Genomic DNA, 23,048 nt, shown 5'->3' with positions numbered 1-23,048 from the left:
TAGAATAATAGTCCATAAAAAAGATAGTATCTGAAGATTTTGATATTTCAAAGAATATTTGACTGAAGAATGAATGAGGGTTTCTTCCATCATGCTGGAAGCACTGGAAAGGGACTGTGAGTGCCTAAAGAGCAGAGACTTTTTTTTTTTTTTTTTGCCTTTCTTAGTACACTTAGTTCTTAGCACAATGCCTGGCATAATAAATAGACACTTAATAAATGCTAGCTTACTGACTGACTTCTAGATAACAATAATGTTGTAGAGTTTCTAATTATAAATAACAAAAGTAGCTAGAGGATAGGAGTTCTTTTAACAGTCACAAAACATACTACCTATAACAATAGCACTCATTTGTAGAACACTTTAAGGTTTGCAAAAGTCTTTACATGAGTTGTTTTCTTTGCTATATACTTATCCTCAAAAGAGTGCTATTATTCCAAAATATGTGTCTCTATACACACTCACACACACACACACACAATGTTTTTTATTTTAAGGAATGATAGAATCTTTCACTGTTGTATTCAGTATAAATATTTTGTAATAACTTCTTACTAGTTAGATTTTTGAGCCTACTTATGAAATTGAACTGAGAAATTTAATGGTGACTAGCATAGTTAAAGGACTGAAGATCATTTGATGGAATTGGGAATGCTTCTTCTGAAGGAGCTGTTTATGGGTGACAGTATAAATGATATTTAAAGAGGGCATATGGAAATAAAATGAGACTTGTGCTTAATTTCAGACAACAAGTCTGAGAGTAATAAGTGGAAATTGCAGAGAATAAGTGGAAACTTCCTAATAATTAGTTATCCAGAAATGAAATGGATTGTCTTGAGATGTACTGAAACACCCCCCCACACACACAATAAGCTAAATAGCCACTTCTCAGGGATATCATAGAAAGGGTCTTTGTTTCCTGCACATTGGATTACACAGTCTGTGAGGCCCTGTCCAAATAAAATTTTGTAAAATGCAGTATATGTTTAAGGTATTCACACTACCATTCAAGTTACAAATATGTTCAAGGAGCTACTGAAATTGAGGGTGGAGGGGTGGAAAGCCAGGGGGAATGTACAAACTGTGTTCAAAATACATTGACAGCATTCTGGGATCATAATAAATGTGGAGTAAAGACAAATTTAAATTATGATAAATGTCATATAATTAACAATACCAACTAAATCTAAAATCCAACTGTTTAAGCTCAACAAAAACCTAAAACAAAATAGGAAGAAGAAGAATTAAGAATACAGGAGAAAATAAAATTACACATGATCCAAGCTACTATTTTGACAGATAAAATATTTCAAATAACCCACCTGGTCAGAGGAATTTGCAGTTGCTTCCTTCTGTTCCCCTTTATTCACAAAGCCAGGACAAAGAGGAAAGTTGGGGCTAAAAGCCATAAGATCGTTCTTGGCCACCCCTTCTCCAGAAAAACCTTTCTGTCGCCGCTGCTGGGAATGTGACCAGCTCTCCATCTCACTAGAGCACACCAGCGTAGGTTTTCCATTCCCATACTCACCCCTTTGGGGTGCTGCGCACCACAGCGATACATACAGCAGCAGGCTGAGCACTAACAGGCTGGATACCGAACAGATAGCAATGATCAGATATACATTCACATCTACCAGAACTGTCTCCTTCCCTGAGTCTGCAGAAGCAGCAGACCTGGACGCTCCAGAAAAGGTCTTCGGGGATAATCCACTTTCCACTATCGACAAGATTACAGAAGCTGTGACAGACAACATAGGTTCACCGTGGTCTTTCACCAGAACCAGCAATGTCTGCTTTCTTGAGTCTGACTCCTCCAGATCTCGAGTGGTACTGATTTCGCCAGTGTACAGACCCACGCGGAAAGGGCTGCGCCCAACGCCCATCTTGGGCAACAGCTCATAAGACAACCATGCATTGTAGCCTGAATCTGCATCCACAGCGCGGATCTTCGCCACCACATGACCCACAGCCACGGACTGTGATATCAGTTCGTTCGCTGGGCCCCCACCTGCTCCAGAAACAGCATGAGAAGGCAGCACCACTGGTGCGTTGTCGTTCTCATCCAGCACGAACACCTGCAGGCTCACATTACTGCCCAGAGGAGGGAAGCCTGCGTCCCGGGCGCTCACCTGGAACTGCAGCAGCTCCAGCTCCTCGTGGTCCAGGGGCTGCAAGGCGTACACTTTCCCGCTCTCCGAGTGCACAGACACGTAGCTAGACAGCGGACGCTCCCCTACTCGCCGCTCTACCAGGGAGTAAGACACAAGTGCGTTCTCTTGCGCATCAGGGTCTGAGGCGGATACTGTGAAGATGTGACAGCCCGGTGGATTGTTCTCCTTCACAGACACTGTGTACATCGGCTGCTCAAAGGCAGGTGCGTTGTCGTTCACGTCGCCAATGCCCATCGACAAGCTGGCAGTGGTCCACAGGGCTGGCGTCCCGCCATCCCGAGCAGTTACCTCTAGCTCATAAGCCGGAACGCTTTCGCGGTCTATAGGACCTTCCAAAACGACGGAGTAGTAATTCTTGAAGGTGGATACCAACGAGAACGGTCCCTGGGGAAACAAAGAGCAAGTCACCTGTCCATTGGCTCCTGAGTCTCTGTCGGACACACTGATGAGAGCAACGACTGTGCCTGGAGGAGCGTCTTCTCTTACTGGCAGTGACAACGATTTTACCACCACTTCAGGGGTATTATCATTGGTGTCCAGAATTTCCACCATGACCCTGCAATGACCAGCCAACTGGGGAGTCCCCTTGTCAGTAGCTTCTATCTGAATTTTATATAATTTAATTTCCTCAAAATCAACATGTCCCTTTACTTTTATAACTCCACTTATTGGGTCTATGTGGAACTTGGCCTGTACATCTGGAGAAATATCACTTGTGAATGAATAAATAATTTGACTGTTTAATCCTTCATCTGAATCTGTAGCATTTAGTTGAATTACTGGGGCTCCATTAGATGTATTTTCCAGTAGTTTCACTTTATAGACTGTTTTATCGAATTCGGGGGCATTATCATTGACATCCAGCACCGTGATCAGCAGCTGAACTGTTCCAGTTAGCTCTGGTTTGCCCCCATCAGTGACTGTAAGCAACAAGTGAAGTTCGGGAGTTTCTTCTCGGTCTAGTTGTTTTTTTAATACAAGTTTAATTTCCTCCTCGTTGTTTTTTATATCCAGAGTGAAATACTCATTAGGACTGAGCTTGTAAGTCAAGAGAGCGTTCGCTCCGATATCTGCATCTGACGCGCCCTCTAGCGGGAACTGAGACTCAACTAACCTCGATTCTGCAATACTGAGATTCTTTTGTTTTACAGAGAACACAGGAGGATTGTCATTAATGTCCTTGATCTCCACCTCCACGTGGAAAACCTGCAGCGGTTTCTCCACGATCACCTCCAGGTGGATGCTACAAACAGGGCTGCGACCGCACAGCTCCTCACGGTCGATCCGCGAATTCACAAACAAAATGCCGTTCTGCGCATTTACCTCCAGGTAGTCCCTGCGGCCCTTGGACACCACCTGAAAGAGCCGAGACACCAACTCCCCGACCTCTAGACCTAGATCCTGAGCTATTCGCCCCACGAACGTACCGTGTTTCGCTTCTTCCGGCACCGAGTAATGGACCTGGCCGCTCCCCACTTCCCAGACTGTGTGGAGAATAAAAGAGAGGAGCAGCTGCCGGGTTCCCAGGCCTTTTCTCTCCCTGAACAGCATTGCAAATATTTGGAGAAATATTCCAATCATTGAATCACGGAATAAAAATAATTCCTGTCTTCTACTGCTTGCTTAAATCGGGTTCTGATGCATCCGCCATGATTAAGCATCATCCACTAACAAACCCCAGAGCATTTCAAGGGCCGGGGAGAAAAAGAACTCGCCCTTATGCTTGCTTGGATAACATCTCGTGGCAGACAGCGACATCATGTGGGCTAAAGAGTAAGTAGGAAGTTGTCCTTAACTAATTTATGAGAGTAAAGAATTTATTTCCTACAATTCATTCTTCGTGGCAACATAGAACCACACTTTGGGGTAAGAAATATATTCCTGGCTGCTTTTGAAAGATTAATTTTCTTTCTTCATTTCAATATTTCAATTGTCTGTTGTTGTATGAGTAAGTGTACACCTTACACTGGTGCAGATGGAAACTCTTCTATTACTTTGTACGTGACATTTAAGAATTGCTGTGGCACAAAAGGTTATTATTCTGAGGCCAATGATTATGAACTCTAGAAATTTAACTGGGCTTGCTTGTAGGACAATAAGCATGCAGTCTACTCCCAGGATCATACTAGAAACTGTTCCATTATATAATAGGACCTGCCAGACCTTGATCTTTTCAGGCATGACCACTGAGAAACAAGAGTCTGTCCATACCACTGTAAGGCATTGTATTTTTATGCTTTCTTTGAAAAGTAGTATGAATCAGATTTAAATAGTAAGAGCTTATTTCATTATGCAAAAATGTTATCAGTTTAAATTGTGAATATGGAAAATTGATATGACTATGGAAAATTAGAACAACAGACAGAAAAAAATCAATTTTAAGGGGAAAGGTAATGAACTTGAGAGTCAGAAGACTTGTTTTGGAATCTTAGTTCTGTTCTTTCTGTGTGAGATTACATAAATCACTTAATCTCTCTAAACCTCAGGTTCTTCACGTGTAAAATGGAGATAATAGCCACCTCAATTTGTCACAAATTCATTGTAGGGATTAAAACAAGTAATAGATATAAAGTATTTTGTTTATCCTAAAGTGATAAATGTTAGTTATTAGTTGTAATTATTATTGGCAAATATTCTATCTCTAATTTATTCCTGCCCCCTTCTTTGAAACACAATATCCTTGTTTAAAAAGAGATTAGCAGGTGTTAAAGAAAGGTGATAGACATCAAGAGCACCCAGAGACGGTTTCTTTTAAACATAATCAAAATAACGTTAAGATCACTGGAAGGAAAAAAAAACAATTCTAAGCATCACTGTGTCCAGAAAAAAACTTCTCAATTTTTCTATTTGAAGAAACCTTTAAAACCTATCACTACATATGACAAAATATCAGCCTTTGTAAAAAAAAAAAATTATAGGTTTCACATTTGTTATTAAATGCCATTTCCTAGAACATTCAATCTATACCCTTTAGATTGTCTTTCCATAACAAATCTGAATTTGATAATTCCAGAAACAACAGAAGAAATCAGCAGCTACAGACATATTTCAACTTTCTCACCTGTATAAAAAACCTTTCTAAGAGTAATTTACACATGAATCAAGGGTTTCATTAGTAAATATAAATATATATATATATATATCAGAATAGGAAGGCTTTCACAGATGATTTTGTACAGTAAACCACATCTTCACAGTGTTCATGGAGAATATAAAATCCATCTTTGTTTATTGTTTTTCTTTAATTTACTTCAAAGAGTAAAACATAACCTTTAAGGATCTTATCCAAGGAGTTGTTTTCATTTTGTATGTTCAGATCATATGGGATTCAATGATGGATATAATCACAGTGATGATTTTGTTCAATCAATCACTAATTAACAAACTTAATCACAGAATATCGTAGGTTGTCAAAGATAACCACCATAATCATGGAAGATGCCCTGGTCAGAGTTCAAATGGACAGGAAATTTCCTGTAGATAGAGCACCATTCAAATGCTTCTATTTATGGGTGACATTTTGCTGAATACATCAAACCCAAGAATACTACAGAACCTCAACTATGAGACCCACAGTTCCTCAAAAGGAATCTGCCTAGTAATCCATATGGAAAAAAAAAAACTAAATGGATTAAAAATATCTATTACCCAGACTCTGGCATGCAATTGAATGGACAATTCATTGTGTTTATTTAGCAGTTGAATCATCTTGGACAGATTCTGCAGACAAACAAACTGAATGCAAAACCCAATAGATTGTTGTAAGCAGACTGAATTTCCATTTCAGAAAGCATTGTGCTTTTCTTGATTACAACTAGTTCATGACACAACATCCATCTTTTTAACACAAATATACTCCTGAAAGTTCCACTGGCTTAAGAATGAGAGAGAGGCACCACATTCTCCAAATAATCAAAAATTTCAGGTGATCCAAAAGAGCAATGGAGAGATGCATGGTGGGTCTAAGTAAGCTAAATGATATTATCAAGGATGATTTAAGTACAATAAAATACAAAAGGTATGCCATCCAAGAAAGAAGTGACCAAAAAGGACTAGCTATGTAGCAAGAATGGGGAATAATAGAGGGATTGTCCAAGTACTATATTGTTTGACAGAAAATGTTGGATGGCTCTCAATGCATTGGTAAGATCCTCTATAAGAGAATAAAGACCCCAAAAAAAGACATGGGTGGGTTACAAGATAGAACATTTTAGTAAGTACCTACATTGTCAAGATTACAGGTTCATTGAGGAAACCAAAGGCAAATACATTAAGGTATCAATCGTCATTACCTTTCTTAATATTTCATAGAAAAACTGTTGCTTTAGCCTGAAATGTTCTCATTCACCTATTTCTGCCTGTCTAAGTACCATTCATTCTTCCAGGTACAGCTCAAAGTCCATCTACTCAAAGAATCCTTTCTGCAAAGAAGTGGTCTCTTTTTCCTCTGAATTCATAGGATCATAGTGCCATATATGTTTAGAGATGAAAGGGGTCTTAGAATCTATCTAGACCAGTTCCTATAGCATGTTGCACCTATCTCCTGCCACTTATGCATTTTCTTTTATTATAGTTATTTGCAAAAAAGTGTCACCTATAGATCAGAGAGGACCTGAAGTATGGTAGCTTTATTTTACTTGCTTGACTATAATCTTCTTGAAGACAGATATTTTGTCTTCAGTAGTTTTTGTGTGCCTATCTCTTCTTGGCATATAGCTTTTATTCATAGTAGACACCAAGAAGTTTTTAAAGAAATTCTGAATGGATTATAGGAGTTCTGATTACTCCTTATTATATGAGAAGAACATAATATTACTCTTATTATATGAGGTTTTAGGTACTTAGATATCTTTATCTGTAAAAATGTTTCACTTTCATTGAATTTAGGACTACAGTTTCTTCCAGTAAACTCATATCTTCAAAATAAATCTTACACAGGTTTCTATGTTCTAAGATATGTCCTATGTTCTATGCTATGTTCTAAGCATAAGGATCTCTATACAGCAGTGATTCTGATCCCTTTTCAGAGATGAGCCCTTGAGGAACATTTCCTAGCTCATGAAATAAGCTTATTTCTCACTCTAACAAAATATGGATACTTGGCAATGTCTCCTCAGCCAACGGTGTCATCCTGTAGGTTTACTTAAGGACCTACATTGTAGGTCCTCACAATGGTCTTTTATAGACAAAGTGCCAACTAAATAATATCTTTGTCTGTAATTTTCAGTGGCTCACTGAAGTTATTTTCCCATTTCTGAGTTTTCCTTCCAGTTCATAAGTGATGGGCAACCAGGCTAATGGGAATACTTTAATAGTCAATATCTTCCCCTTAAATACACCTCAAAAGCCTAAAATATCTTATATAACATAAATATAGAAGGACCTCACAATTGGTTCTTTCAGCAAGGTTTACGTCTTTGTTTTCCTTTTCCATCAGTTTCTTATTTCTTTCATTCATTCTGGAGAATGAGAAAATGTGTTACCCTAAAGTAAATAGGATTAGTTGCCCCATCTCTGAGACCTATATTTATCTTTTAAAATTACATTGCTCACATAATATTCCCTGAATACAGAAAGAAATCAAAGATTCTGAATTTCAAATACCTGAATTTTATGTTTTTTTCTAAATTGGCAAGTGTTTCTAAACTCAATGTAATGTACAGAATGTACAGTGTACACTACAACATGAACAAAAGGCACAATGTACAGAGTCCCCTTCTGATGATCATAGACACTCGGTGACATCTTCTTTCACTGTAGGACATAACTTGAGGAATTAAAGGAGTTTGGGGAACATATAAAGATATGAATACAAAAGGAGGTAGTAATTATGGAAACAGAACATCAAAACATTTATTAAATGTGCACCTAGTGCACAGCTTCCTCACAACAAATATGTATACGTGGAACAAGACCCAACTGCCACCACTTCCACTACCATCTCAATATGATAAAGATAAAAGTTGAATTAATTTTGAAAGGTGATATTTAGTATTCAGCTTAAGTAATGTTGTTCAGTCATTTTCAGTCATGTCCAACTCTTCATGACCCCATTTGGGGTTTTCTTGGCAAAGACATTGGAATGGTTTGCCATTTCCTTCACCAAGCTTAAGTAATATCAATTTTTAAATATTTGAAATCAGTCTAAATGATTTTCCATCCTCCCAAAGACACTAGTAATATTTCCCTATATGGAGTTTTTATATAGTTAACCATCCATTTATACATTTTTATTTGTGAATGTTCATATCAGTGCAGGGAAACTGGATTTTAGAGACACTAAATATACATTTATTATTAAATAAGAGACCTGGAAATTATTTACATGATGAAACAAAAAGATTTAAGAACTTTAGTGGAATGGGCAACTTTCATAATGTCATTTGAATAGTGATTTCAGTCCACTTATTTCTCCAGAATGTAATCATCTCTAAATAAGAAATAGCCCTTGTCTTTTACTTCTCACCCAAATGCAATTTTGAAAAAAAATCTAAGAAGAAAACTTCATAATGATAGCACCCCAACCAAGGATCCAAGCACAAAATGAGGTGGGAAGAAATGAGTCCCTAAACAAAACAAAAAAAAATACAATGGAAGTAGTGAATAACTTAATAAGAAGAAATTATGGAAGGAGGATACTTGGGATTGCTATGATGATGTAAGGATCAGAAGACATCAATAAAAGCTTATTTTAAAAAATTAGATGATGAGTCAAACCAAAATTTTAGCCCAAAGTTTAAGGTAGGGAAAAGAAAGCCACGTGTGATAGACCATGTTGGAAATGTGATGCTATAGACGCAATATCTCTCCTAAAACTGGGGGGGGGGGAGATAAAGAGCCCATTCCTGCATTATGGGTAGATACATCATTGCCAGGACACAAATTCAATAAACTAGTATTTGTATAAGTACATTTTTAGCTCTATTTCACAGAAAGAAGACTGTTTGTTATTAAATTAGACAAATACTTATTAAACAACTACTATCTACAGAGCATGGTGCTGGATGCTGGAAGATGTACAAAGTCTAGACAATACATAGTTCCTGTCCTCACTGCATGTATATTCTAGGAGGGGCCTATCTGTAATATGAAAAAAAAAGTAATATATGACTAGTTCTCAGAAAGTTACAAATGTAAGTGCTATGGGGTGTCCCTGAGAAAATGTACTGTGGGATATTTCAGGGGAAAAAAAACATAATAAAAGAGAGGCCATTTGAGTTAGGCATTAAAAAATGGATGGGAATTCAATAGATGAAAAGACAGAGAGAAAAGTTCCAGTTTTGTGGAATATCCAGAAAACTAGCTTAGAGGATGTGGAGGAACTTAATTTTTTAAAATGGAAAGCTAGGATTTTGCATTATTGTAGAGGTTCTTAAATGCCCAGCAGAATTTAAAACTAGACTCCATAAGCAGTAGGGAATCGCAGCTGATTTCTGATCATAAATCTACTATAAATCCAATTAGTCAAGGCAGCTACATTGGCAGAAATTCACTAGTCTTATCTACTGTTACCCTCAGAGTTATTATCCTTGTTAAATGAGAGATTTTTAACCACAAATAACAAATGTTTAAAATTTAATTGCTAGAAAAAAAAGGCTAAACTTTATCAAGACTATTTGATTGAAATAGTACTAAACAAGCTTCCTATATTGGGGTTTCCAGTGGAGGAGTGGAAGCCGGAAAGGAGAAGTAACTATACAGTTGTTGTAAGATTGTAAGATCAAATGAGATAATATTTGTAAAACACCTGGCACATTGCAGGTATTATATAAATGTTAACTATATTGGAGAAATTTTAAAATTATAATTAAATAGTTGCTAAGAGATAGGAATTTGGACTCACCTTCCCAAGATGCTCCATCACAACTTCCTGGGTTTGACCTCCTTCCCTAGAACCAGGAGGCTGGGGGAAATTGGGGCTGAAGGCCATGAGATCATTCTTGGTCACCCCATCCCAGGAACACACCTTCTGCCGCCGCTGCTGAGAATAAGACAAGCTCCCCACCTCGCTGGAACATACCAGCATGGGCTTCCTAGGACCACACACACCCTTCGGCGGCACTGAGCATCGCAGAGCTACATAAAGCAGCAGACTCAGCACCAATAAACTAGACACCGAGCAGATGGCGATGATCAGATAAATATTCACATCCATCAGCGCTGTCTCCTTTTCCATACCAGCCTTTCCAAGGACACCAGAAGCACTAGATGAAGTTTTGAATGCCTGCCCGTTCTCCACCAGTGACAGACTCACAGTTGCTGTGGCTGACAACACAGGCTTCCCGTGGTCCTTCACTAATACCAGTAGGGTCTGCCTCGATGCATCCGAATCCTCTAGGGCCCGCGTGGTGCTAATCTCGCCAGTGTACAGACCCACGCGAAAAGGGCTGCGCCCAAGGCCTACCTCTGGCAACAGCTCATAGGACAGCCAGGCATTGTAGCCTGAATCCGCATCCACAGCTCGGATCTTCGCCACTACGTGGCCTACAACCACAGACTGTGACACCAGCTCTGTCACTGAACTAATGCCAGCATGAGGCGGCAGTACGGCTGGGGCGTTGTCGTTCTCGTCCAGCACAAACACCTGCAGGCTCACGTTGCTGCCCAGAGGAGGGAAGCCTGCGTCCCGGGCGCTCACCTGGAACTGCAGCAGCTCCAGCTCCTCGTGGTCCAGGGGCTGCAAGGCATACACTTTCCCGCTCTCCGAGTGTACAGACACGTAGCTAGACAGCGGACGCTCCCCTACACGCCGCTCCACCAGCGAATAGGACACCAGTGCGTTCTCTTGTGCATCGGGATCAGAGGCTGACACCGTGAAAATGTGACAGCCCGGTGGGTTGTTCTCCTTCACAAACACTGTGTACACATTTTGCTCGAAGGAAGGTGAGTTGTCGTTTACGTCGCCAATGCCCACAGACACACTGGCCGTGGCCCAAAGCGCTGGCGTCCCGCCGTCCCTCGCAGTCACCACTAGTTGATAGGCCTCTACGCTCTCACGGTCAACAGGACTATCAAGCACCAGCGAGTAGTAATTTCTGAAGGTGGACACCAGAGTAAAGGGCCCCGGGGGTGACAGGGAGCAAGTCACTTGCCCATTGGCACCTGAATCTCTGTCAAAAACACTGATGAGGGCAATGACTGTACCTGGCTGGGCGTCCTCCGGGACTGGCAGAGACAAGGAAGTCACAGACACCTGGGGGGCGTTATCATTAATGTCTAGTAACTTTACCACAACTTTGCAATGGCCTGTTAACGGAAAAGAACTTCTATCAACAGCCTCAACCTTGATTTCATATAAATTACATTCTTCATAATCCAGATTTCCGTTTACTCTTATTTCTCCTGTATTACTATCGATGTTGAATTTCGATCTTACATCGGCTAGAACAAGACTTCCAAAGTGATATTCTATCTCTTTATTTACTCCTTCATCTGCATCAGAGGCGTTCAGTCTGATCACTAGCGTCCCATTAGGAATATTTTCGAGTAATCTAACATTGTAGATGGATTTATCGAATGTTGGGGCGTTATCGTTTGCGTCCAGCACAGTGATCAGCAGCTGTGCTGTTCCCGTTAGTTCTGGTTTGCCTTGATCTGTGGCCGTCAATAATAAATTGTGTTCAGGAGTTTCTTCTCTGTCTAAAGATTTCTTCAAAACTAACTCTACGGATTTAGTATCTGCCTCATTTGCATGTATATCCAAAGTAAAATACTCATTTCCAGACAGCTTGTATAACAATTCTGCGTTAGCTCCGATATCCTCATCAGATGCGCCCTCTAGTGGGAATCTAGAATCTGCAATCCTGGATTCTAAAATGAATAATTTTTGTTGCTTAACCAAGAACACAGGCGGGTTGTCATTAATGTCCTTGATCTCCACCTCCACATGGAAAACCTGCAGCGGTTTCTCCACGATCACCTCCAGGTGGATGCTACAAACAGGATTGGGGCCACACAGCTCCTCTCGGTCGATCCGCGAATTCACAAACAAAATGCCATTTTGAGCATTTACCTCCAAATAGTCTCTGCTGCCCTTGGACACCATCCGGAACAGCCTCGTCACCAGCTCCGCGACCTCCAGACCCAGATCCTGCGCGATTCGCCCCACGAACGTACCGTGTTTCGCTTCCTCCAGCACGGAGTAATGGACCTGGCCGCTCCCCAGCTCCCAGGCTGTGTGGAGCAGAAGCGAGAACAGCAGATGCCGGGCTCCCAGGCCGCCTCCCCAAGAAAACGCCATCGCAAAACCTTTCTCTCTCCACTCATAAATCACTGGCTCATGATTCACAACTTAAAGAATTCCTTCGAAAAACTACCTTATCCTTGTCTTTAAATGCAATCTTCTTGGCTTGTTCTCTTCGTTGAATGTTGCTGTTCGTTCAGAATCAGCCATTGAATGCGTTTCTTTCTATTCTGATGAAAAACACGGTTTATCCTTTGTTAGAAAATCCACCTTGTGGAGGACAGCGACATCATGTGGCTCAGTTTGTAAGTATAATCGCGATGAATGTGGATGAATGTTGTATTTCTTTCAGTCACTTCTTTCAGGTCCCGTTGTCTTCATTTACTTTATGTTCCTTTGCTCATTTCAAGAACCCTTTCATGGTCTCATATATTGTTTATATAAGTCTACTTAGACTCTAAATATGGCCTTGTCTTGTAAATTACTCTTCCAAGCACATTGTTGTTTTAAATGTAAATCTCAGAAAAAAATAAAATTATGTAGTTTTCATTTAATTGTACTTACAAGTTTCCAAACTACATATACGAGATTAATGAAACTTTTTCCCTCATGGATTCTTTCAATTATCATTATTGTTGGATGTGCATTTCACAAAATCAAGTTCAATTGGTCCTTATTCTTCCAGGGCTTAGCAGTATGTGGCATTTATACTAGGCTCTTAGGATATAAATACTAGTTGATTGACTTTTTTCAGTCACAATACACATTTCCATTTGTGTGGAAAATATCCTTTTATGATAAAAAAAAGCTCAAGATTTCAAGATATTACTGTAAATTTGAAAATCTCTAGACTAAGCCTCAATTTGTCTACGTATTGTCTTCCTTTATTGATCATTAAAGAAACTACCACTGACCTCCACAAATTGTTATTTAGTAGTTTTGTTCCCCTCCCATGTCCTTCATCATTCCTCTATTCAAGATGGAAATTAATGTTCCCATGCTACAATGTTAGGCAGCATTACTATATTCAAAAGAAGGTTTCATTTCCTGCTTTCTGTCCCTTCCATGAGGAAAGACAGCTTCATTCTCTTACTAAGCAGACAGAAATGGTAACTGAGAAATAATTTAATCTATTACTTGTTAGAATGACTTTCATCTTTGTCAAAAATTCATCCACTCCTTTATACACACAAAGTTCATCCCTTTATTCTGAAAACTGTCCACTAATTTACTCAATACCAACGTTATCATCTCCAAGGGAAAAATAATTCTTTAGGTGCTCTCAGTGCTTGTAGGTCCAGATATTCCAAAGCTGAAATCCCTTATTCAGGCTTGAACTACTGAAATGAAGAAAATCTAAGATTGCCCTTTTCTAAAAGATAAGTACATTTTTGCCTTGTACCTAAAAATGACCTTTGGTTCTATCTCTAACTAAGGTTATATAGTTCTCTTGTATGTTTAGCAACTACAAAGAGTCCTAACATTAACAATGAATCCAAACAAAATGATATCATATGTGTAAAGAATGGGGTAAACCTTACAATGCCATATAAATGTAAATTATTATTATTATGTTGGTGTTGGTGGTGGTGTCATATACCTGTGCAGCACCAGTCAATTATAACTGAATTGTTTTTTAATCATTAACTAATTAAATCTGGATCAACAATATTTGTGAATAAAAAGCAGGCAGGAAATCCACATGCAAATGAATAGTCTCATAATGGAAAATATTCATGACTTAAAGGATCAAACTCTTTCCTTTGGATTATTTTCTTGGAAAAAGTTGGAGTAGCTATGTGGCACAGTGGACAAAAACATCATGTAGCCCTAAAATCTGGCCTCAGACATTTATTCACTGTGTGACCCATGGCAAGTCATTTAATCTGTTTGCCTTAGTTTTCTCATCTGTAAAATGGAGATACTAATAGCACCTCCTTCTTAGAGTTGTTGTGATGATAAAGTAAAATATATGTAAAGTGCTTAACACAGTGTCTGGAACATAGTAGGTACTATATAAATGTTAGCTATTATTATTATTAAGTCTCCACTGAAAATTGGCCCCATTGTTGGCTTGAAGGATTTCTTCCTATAAGAAGCATAGATAAGAGGTAAATTATAAATATCAACTCAAATTACTGATAGAAGCAGTCACTAACTAGTTCTACCAGAAGTATTTTGATTACCCACCTTCCAAGTAACTAATCCTGCAAAAAATCAAATTTAGAACTGAAAAAAGGACTTCAGGGGTCATTTAGTCCTCCTATTACAGATGGGAAAACTAAGTCTCACAGAAGAAGAGGTATTTTTACATTATATTATTACATTAGAGTCTAATAGGCAGTATTCAGGACAGAAAACTTTTTAAGGAATATAAATTGAAGATATATTAAACTTGAACATGGAAATGATATGCTCAAGAGTATATACAAAATAGAGTGGGTTGTCAAATTATTTTCCATCCAAAAATATGAAATATATACATTGCCTCAGTGAACTCAGGAATTACATGTCTCTGTACTTAATGAAAGCAAGTGTTCACTGCAGTTTGAAGGAAAAACCACTTTACTAACACAAAACTGGAGCAAGATATTTGAATAGAAGTTTTGTCTTCATCATTTCATATTCCCTTTCCTCTACTTTTTTCTCCCCTACTCACTTTGAGTATCAGTTTCACTCTGGATCTCAGTGCTCTGATGCTGCCTGCTGATCTGATAAAGCCAATTCATACTATAATTGATGTTACAATATTGACAATGCTGACTTAAAGTTACTGTACTTACAAACATTTACATTTTCTAAGATTTCCAGAGTAGGCAATGTTCAATACAAATATATGAATTGCTACTTGTGTAATTTGATTTATTGTATATATCCAAGCAGAAGTCACATTTTGAGGCACAGCACTTCTAAATACTCCTCATGTTGCACTACCTAACCAACTTCATACTTGACCTGTGTCCAAAGCCAAAATAGAGGAAGTGATTCTCCAAAGGTAATAACAAGTAGGTTGGGGATATTGCAGTCTTGGACCAAGATAAGTCAGATGGAACAGAATGAGATCTGAGAGATGTGAAAGGTGGTGAGTAGCCTCATGATCTCAGAAAACATTGGAGTCTGACTTTAAAGATAATGAAGAAGGAAGGCTAAAAAATAAGTTTGTCTTGGTTTTTGCAGATCCCAAAATGTGTTCATGTCCTCACGCAAATTTTTTGAGGTTTGGGGGCTTTTTTGTTCACTTGTTTACCAAAGTTAAGTAGAGTTCCCTCAGGTTATGCTTTCCCTTTGTTTTTCTATAGGCTACTCTGATTTTTGTTTCACTAGGTTTTAATCAAACTGCCTCAGAAAGTGTTTTGAACTTATCTACAGCATGTTATAACATAATTGAAGAAGAAGGAATATGGGTGCCAAGTAATTGAACTAAAAAAGAATTCAATAAAAGTTTAAATAAGGTAGAATCAAGGAGAGGCTCATAAATACCAAAGAGAATTTAAAATGCTCATACATACATACAATTTCATGCTCATACATAGTAAAGAAGCACTGTAATCTCTACAGTGAATTTTATGGCTGAAAGTGTAGTGTACTGTAGAAGATTGTCTGTGAAACCATCTCTTCCCTTTTTCAAATTTACTTCTATGTATCTTTACTAGGTCTATGTAGTTTTTCTCAAAATTCAACTCCTTTCTTTCATTGCAGAGGTAGGGAACTATGGATGTGATGTGATGTTGCATATACTATCATTTTGGCTGGATTAGTTTTGCTCAATTGCTTTTTTCTTCTTTTATTTTTAATATGCATTACAAGGAATGGTTCATTCAGGACCAGAAGGGAAAATATGTTTAGAAATAAAAGTGATACAAAAATAACAGGTATAGTTTAAAACTTCTGTTAAAAAGCTAAAGACACTAAAAGCAAGAAGGCAGGTAAATAGAGCAGCAATAATTCATGTCTTCTTGATTGTTTGGGGATGATGGGGATGGGTTGGAGAAAAGAATATAATTTGTGATATTTTTCATGAAGTTTTTTTATTCTCTCTTTTCTAAGACATCTTGAAATTCAGTCCCTCAATGCTGTCAAAAAATGTGTCACTTCCAGCATCAGTTCTTTCTGTGTGTAGTTTTTCTGTTCCATCAATTCTCTAGGAACTGATCTTCCTAATGACCTCAACTATGTGCATAAAATGTTTTACACAGATTATCTAATTTGATCAGAACAACCCTATCAGATGAATTTTCTCAGAGCATATAGAGTCCAAATTTAGGAGATCCACTGCCATTGACAAAGAAAATACATTGTTATGGAAATGCTAATTTTGGGGGGTGCTGGATGGGAAACCCCTAATCAAGTGAGTTTACCCAACTCACTTGAGGAAATTATGGTATATAAGGAGTAGGTACCAGAAACAACGATCTATTAAAGATCCTTAAGTGGTTTCATTGTGTCTTGTAAAGAGTATGAAACTTTAGGGACAGCTAGGTGGTGCAGTGGATAGAGCATCAGCCCTGAAGTCAGGAGGACCTGAGTTCAAATCCGGCTTCAGACCAAACACTTGACACTTACTAGCTGTGTGACTCTGGGCAAGTCACTTAACCCCAATTGCCTTTAAAAAAAAGTATGAAACTTTGAGTGGTTTCACATGCTAAGTGATCCATTTGCAGATTAGAAAGGATATGTACCTGGGAGTGGCCCATTCTCATCTTTGTAAAAGATTTACTCTTCCATTTGCTGGAATTTTAGGACAATTAGCCATTGTTTGGCTAGAAGATGGACCACACCTCGAGTGTCCTTAAATACAAAAAGCAAATACTCAGAAGGAATTTCTCGCTGGCACTTAAGACCAGAGGAATTCAGGTAGTGAAGTTAGTCATCTCTGACAACCAAAAGGAGAGCTAGATATGAAGAAAGCAACTGACTCTTTAGAGGAAATTACTCTTTTCCTTTGCTCTTATTACTTCTTTTCCAGGAGGAAGCATAGTAAAGGGATTTTTCTCTACTCCCTGTCCTCATAGTGTTTCACAACAGAACAACTTGTCCAGTAGAAGACTGTGCCCAACAGAGAATTAGGTCTAAAGAGATCAGATAGATGGTCAAGTTGAACTACAGAAAAGAGTAGGCCCAGGGAGCTCACTTGAGTGATTTGCCCAGGAGAAATAATACACCCATATAGAGCAATATGAGTATACAATGAAAACACAAAGGATTCCAAGGCTTGTAAATGTTAGAAGTTTGAGTTGTTTTAGTGAAAAATGGCCCCTATATATGTGTCTCCCTACCAGCATACTCAGTATTTTTGCTCACATTTCCCTCTGGTACTGTGTATATCTGGGAGAGAGTTTGCCCCAAGTTTATGGGGAGGAGGATTCATTACTATTGTTTGTTCGTATTGATTATTAAAGGCGAACTGGCAAAGGACTGTGAGCTATATTTATAGGAGTGTGTTTCCATAAAGTTCTTTTGAACCTGGAGAAGTCAGTCCCTCAAGGCACCCAACCTCTGAGTTATTTAAGTGATCCAGAAGAGGTGCTATACTAACAAATGTGCTGTATTTTACATAATATTTGATATCCAACTTACAGTTTCATCTATAAATATGCTTGGTATGACACAGCTTAGTTGCATCTCAGCCAAGTTTTTGAAAAGCCCATTTTATCTCCCACTGTTTTGTGAGGCAATACTGCAGTAATCATCCTCCTTAATAGGCTGCAAATTAGTTTCAACTTTAAATCATTGTTTTCCATGCTTGGCAACACTACTTGATAGTGACATTCTGTTCTTTAGATTACATGACTAATAGATTTCATGAATTTCCATGTTGTAATGACTGCTTTACATCAGTTAAATTTCTCTAATGGTGATAGTAACTATCTATATTTTTATCAATTAATCAGGTTTCAGAATCAAAGTTCATTTGAATAGGTCAGATAACTGCTTTTTTCATTGCACATGATATCTTTTCCCTTATCTTTATCTCTTCTCACATGAAATAATTTATAATTATGAACATAAAATTGCTTTGGAAATGACTTCAAGAGAGTAATCAGTAATCCTGTTTGTTAAAATACAATCCTATCTCTGACATATGAAAGTTGAGTGACCCTGAACAAGTCATTTAACCTTTCAGTGCCCTAGGTAGATTACACACAAATTGGAGATCTGTATAGCTGAAGGAAGGTTCCCCTCTCCAATGAAATCACAGGTCTGGAGTAAAGCAAATGGATAACCAATTTCATTTTTTGGAGCTCACCATTTCCAAGGATTGCTCATTTTCTTCTTGCAGAGAATCTTCAAAACAGCTTACAAAATGTTGCCCTTTTTTATTTCTTAACCTTGAAATATTTATTCCAAAACTCTCTCTCTCTCTCTCTCTCTCTCTCTCTCTCTCTCTCTCTCTCTCTCTCTCTCTCTTTCCCCTCAGAACTTCCTGTCCCTCTCATTTCCCTTTTTCTTCTCCTTTTCTCCCACTCTTTCCTTCTTTTTCTCACTCTCTCTTTGATTCTGTCTCTGTCTTTCTCTATGTGTCTACGTGTCTCTCCCAGAAAGATTTATCAAGCTCTCAATGAAATTCCTCTACTTCTTTATGTTCTACAACAAATGTTGGTGCATAAACTTCACTGTGATCTTTCTCATTTCCTTGTTATGAGCACAGCAAGGCAAGATGACCAAACATCTCATGAAGTTAAGGAAACTAAGTGAAGTCTTCAGTTAACAGATCATCTATCCAAGAAAAGGTTAAGAAAATCAGAAAAATTTCCTGAGGATTTGTGACATCAGATGTCTGGCATACATTCCTTTTGTCAAAGAAACAACTACTCTGAAGTCAGAAGAAGATGACAACCACATGCAGAAAAGCATAAGTGATAGAGTGGTATTGATAGGTTAGCTTATGACAACTGAATTGCTTTGTTTTACCAAGAAAGAATAAAGCACTACTTTTTCCATCTAAGATTTTAAAGAAACTCTGCTTCAGGAACTAATGAGCTCATGCACAAGTAAAGAATGCTAACAAAGCTACTTTCATTTGTTCAGGAAGAAATACACAAGTGAAAATAATTTTATCAGGGCAGCTAGGTGGTGCAGTGGATAGAGCTCTGGCCCTGGAGTCAGGAGGACCTGAGTTCAAATATGGCCTTAGACATATACTCACTAGCTGTAAAACTCTGGGCAAGTCACTTTACCCTAATTGCTTCACCAAAAAAAAAGAAAATAATTTTATCCTCTGACATGAGATTCTCCTTTAGAATTGAACAAGGGAATTTAATGTTTTTGTTCCCAAGAAGGCTTGTGATGCATCTCAGTTACTGCAGGTTTTCATCAAATAGTTCACCAGAATTAATTCTAGAGAAAGGAATTCTGAAATCATCAGATGCAGATACAGGATCATTTACATGGTAAATGCTCAATAAATTTAATGAACAAGTTTTAAAACACTTTTGCCTCACAGAGCAGAGTGGCTATTACTAGGAGCTAAACTCCTGCCAACTACTGAGCAATTCATAAATATAAAGAAATTCAAAGGTCATATCTGGTAATAACTAACCAACATAGGATATTTTCCCAAGGAAATTCTATTTCAGGAACCACTGAGTATGAAGCAAAAATATGAGTGGCTAGGTAGAGTGCTCTGCTAAGAAAATGCTTAATGATTGATGTAATGATGACTTTTAAAAAATATATTTTCCTTTTAAAAGATATACACCAAAGAATGACTTTCCCTGTCAAAATTATAAAAGCCATTAAAATGTTCAATGAAGAATCTGAAAAAAATGCATTAGAAAAATTACTCAAGAGAACTATTTATAGCAAAGATTTTATAATTAAAATTTAAACTGACTTATTTTTCTGTACTATATTATTCATTACTGTATGGGAAGCAGTTTGACATATTAGGGTTGTGAGGTAAGAAGGAGATAAGATATGTAAAGCACTTAGCAAACCTTAAAGTCTTATATACATTAGCTATTATGCATTGTAAGCAAATGCAAATAAAAATATCACCAACGTTCCAAAATATTAAACAGGTAAAACAAAGAGGAATTAGTTGTTTGATCTCCCAGGGAAAGTTTTCAGAAATAACAAGTTTAATTTAAGGAGCAAAGGAGAAAAAATAACCAAATGAAGAATACAGGCTGAAAGATATAAATAAAATTTTGAGAGAAATAGCTCCTATGATCAAATATAAAGTTGAATAATCAATAAGAAACTCTAGGACCCACCTTGGCAGAATGATCCTGCCCCACTGCCTGCAGCTCGGCACTGTCTGCTGGGCCAGAACAGGGAGGGAGATTGGGACTGAAGACCATAAGGTCACTTTTGGCACCTCCCTCTCCAGAGCAAACTTTCTGCCGCTGCTGCTGGGAGTAGGACCAGCTTCCAACCTCGCTGGAGCACACCGGCGTAGGCTTCCCAGGCCCATAAACACCCTGTTGGGGCCCCGAACACCTCAGTGCAACGTACAGCAGCAGACTCAGCACCAATAGACTGGACACTGAACAGATGGCGATTATTAGATAAACATTCACATCCAGCGCCATTGCCTCCTTCCCTGCACTAGCCACTGACCTGGGCACACCAGAGGAAGCCTTAAGCGCCTGCCCGCTCTCCACAACAGATATACTCAGAGTGGCAGTGGCTGATAGAGGGGGCTCTCCGTGGTCTTTTACCAGTACCAGCAACATCTGCCTCTGCCCATCAGTCTCCTCCAGGGCCCGAGTAGTGCTGATCTCCCCGGTGTACAGACCCACTCGGAAAGGGCTCCGCCCCACGCCCACCTCTGGCAGCTGCTCATAAGAGAGCCACGCATTGTAGCCTGAATCCGCATCCACAGCCCGGATCTTCGCCACCACATGGCCGACAGCCACTGACTGTGACACCAACTCGGTCACTGGACTAACACCAGCGTGAGGAGGCAGCACGACCGGCGCGTTGTCGTTCTCGTCCAGCACGAACACCTGCAGGCTCACGTTGCTGCCCAGAGGAGGGAAGCCCGCATCGCGAGCGCTCACTTGAAACTGCAGCAGCTCGAGCTCCTCGTGGTCCAAGGGCTGCAAGGCATACACTTTCCCGCTCTCCGAGTGCACAGACACGTAGCTAGACAGTGGACGCTCCCCAACCCGCCGCTCCACTAGCGAATAAGACACCAGCGCGTTCTCTTGCGCATCTCGGTCCACGGCGGACACTGTGAAAATGTGACAGCCCGGCGGGTTGTTCTCCTTCACGAACACTGTGTACACAGGCTGTTCGAAGGCAGGTGCATTGTCGTTCACATCGGCAATGGCCACGGACACCCTGGCTGTGGCCCAAAGAGCGGGCGACCCGCCATCTCTCGCAGTCACCACTAACTCGTAAGCCGGCACTCTCTCACGGTCCACAGAACCTTCTAGTACCAACGAGTAGTAATTTCTGAAGGTCGACACCAATGTGAAAGGTCCCGGGGGTGACAGCGAGCAAGTTACCTGCCCATTGGTGCCTGAGTCTCTGTCAGACACGCTGATGAGAGCGATGACTGTACCTGACGGAGAGTCTTCTGGGACGGGTAGCGACAGCGACTTCACTGACACTTCGGGAACATTATCATTGGTGTCAATTACTTCGACCAAGATCATGCAGTGACCGACCATCTTGGGAATTCCCTTATCGGTCGCCTCTACCTGGATTTGATATGATTTACTTTCTTCGAAATCTATTTGTCCGATCACTCTGATGTCTCCATCCATGGGATCTATTGCGAACTTAGACAGTATATTTGGGGGGACATCGCTCTCAAATGAGTAAGTAATTTGATTGTTTGTTCCTTCGTCCATATCTGAGGCAGTTACTTTTATTACCATTGTCCCGTTTAACGAATTTTCTGCCAATCTAACTTTATAGACTTTTTTGTCAAATTTAGGGGCGTTATCGTTCACATCTAACACTGTGATCTGCAGCTGAACTGTTCCAGTAAGCTCTGGTTTGCCTCCGTCAGTGGCTGTAAGCAGTAAGTGAAATTCAGGAGTTTCTTCTCTGTCCAGAAGTTTCTTCAATACTAGGCCTAGAGGTTTAATTTGTTCTTCATTGTTTTGTATATCAAGACTGAAAAAATCATTGGGGCTTAGCCTATAAGTGAGAACAGCATTCACTCCGATGTCTGCATCCAATGCGCCCTCTAGTGGAAACCTAGAGTCTAGTGGGCTGGATTCATAAATAAACAGATTCTTTTGTGATACGGAGAACACAGGCTGGTTGTCATTAATGTCCTTGATCTCCACCTCCACATGGAAAACCTGCAGCGGTCTCTCCACGATCACCTCCAGGTGGATGCTACAAACAGGGCTGCGGCCACACAGCTCCTCACGGTCGATCCGCGAATTCACAAACAAAATGCCATTCTGCACATTTACCTCCAGGTAGTCCCTACGGTCGGCAGATACCATACGAAACAGCCTAGACACCAGGTCCCCGATCTCCAGACCCAAATCCTGCGCGATACGACCCACGAACGTACCGTGTTTCGCTTCCTCCGTCACCGAGTAATGGACCTGGCCGCTCCCCACTTGCCAAACTGCGTAGAGAAGACAATGCAAAAGCCTCAGGCCGCCTCGCCCGAAAAATCCCATCGCAAAGACTTTCTTATAGAATTATGTCACCTATTTATGACTCGAAACGGACATCATCTTTGGGAATAATCTGTGAATCTTTAAATCCAATTTTTTTTT

The 23,048-nt window shown here is 39.5% G+C and overlaps 3 protein-coding genes across 3 annotated transcripts in view; all 3 read right to left on the bottom strand.

The window, feature by feature from the left end:
• The window catches only part of LOC114036550 (protocadherin alpha-C2), a 181,259-nt gene extending 158,244 nt beyond the window's left edge, over positions 1-23,015 (bottom strand). The window contains exon 1 of the mRNA XM_027853281.1: positions 20,571-23,015. Within this exon, the coding sequence (XP_027709082.1) occupies positions 20,571-22,949 (2,379 nt within the window). The 5' untranslated portion in view covers positions 22,950-23,015. The remainder of the gene's footprint in view (positions 1-20,570) is intronic.
• LOC114037466 (protocadherin alpha-3-like) lies at positions 1,168-3,722 on the bottom strand. The gene is made up of 2 exons (XM_027854398.1): positions 1,323-3,722; positions 1,168-1,218 (listed from the first exon to the last, which is right to left on the bottom strand). The coding sequence occupies exons 1-2, from the start codon at positions 3,720-3,722 to the stop codon at positions 1,168-1,170; spliced, it is 2,451 nt and encodes an 816-aa protein (XP_027710199.1).
• LOC114036380 (protocadherin alpha-5-like) lies at positions 10,032-12,411 on the bottom strand. Its single transcript, XM_027852901.1, is given in 2 exon segments — positions 10,032-10,139; positions 10,141-12,411. Coding segments are annotated over 2 exon segments (2,379 nt in total).
• Positions 23,016-23,048: the final 33 nt, after the last annotated feature.

This window comes from Vombatus ursinus, unplaced genomic scaffold (genome assembly GCF_900497805.2).
Source record: "Vombatus ursinus unplaced genomic scaffold, bare-nosed wombat genome assembly UNPS02000481.1, whole genome shotgun sequence".
Taxonomy (NCBI): Eukaryota; Metazoa; Chordata; class Mammalia; order Diprotodontia; family Vombatidae; genus Vombatus; species Vombatus ursinus.
The sequence above is the reverse complement of the archived record's forward strand: the minus strand, read 5'-3'. Positions and strand labels throughout refer to the sequence as shown.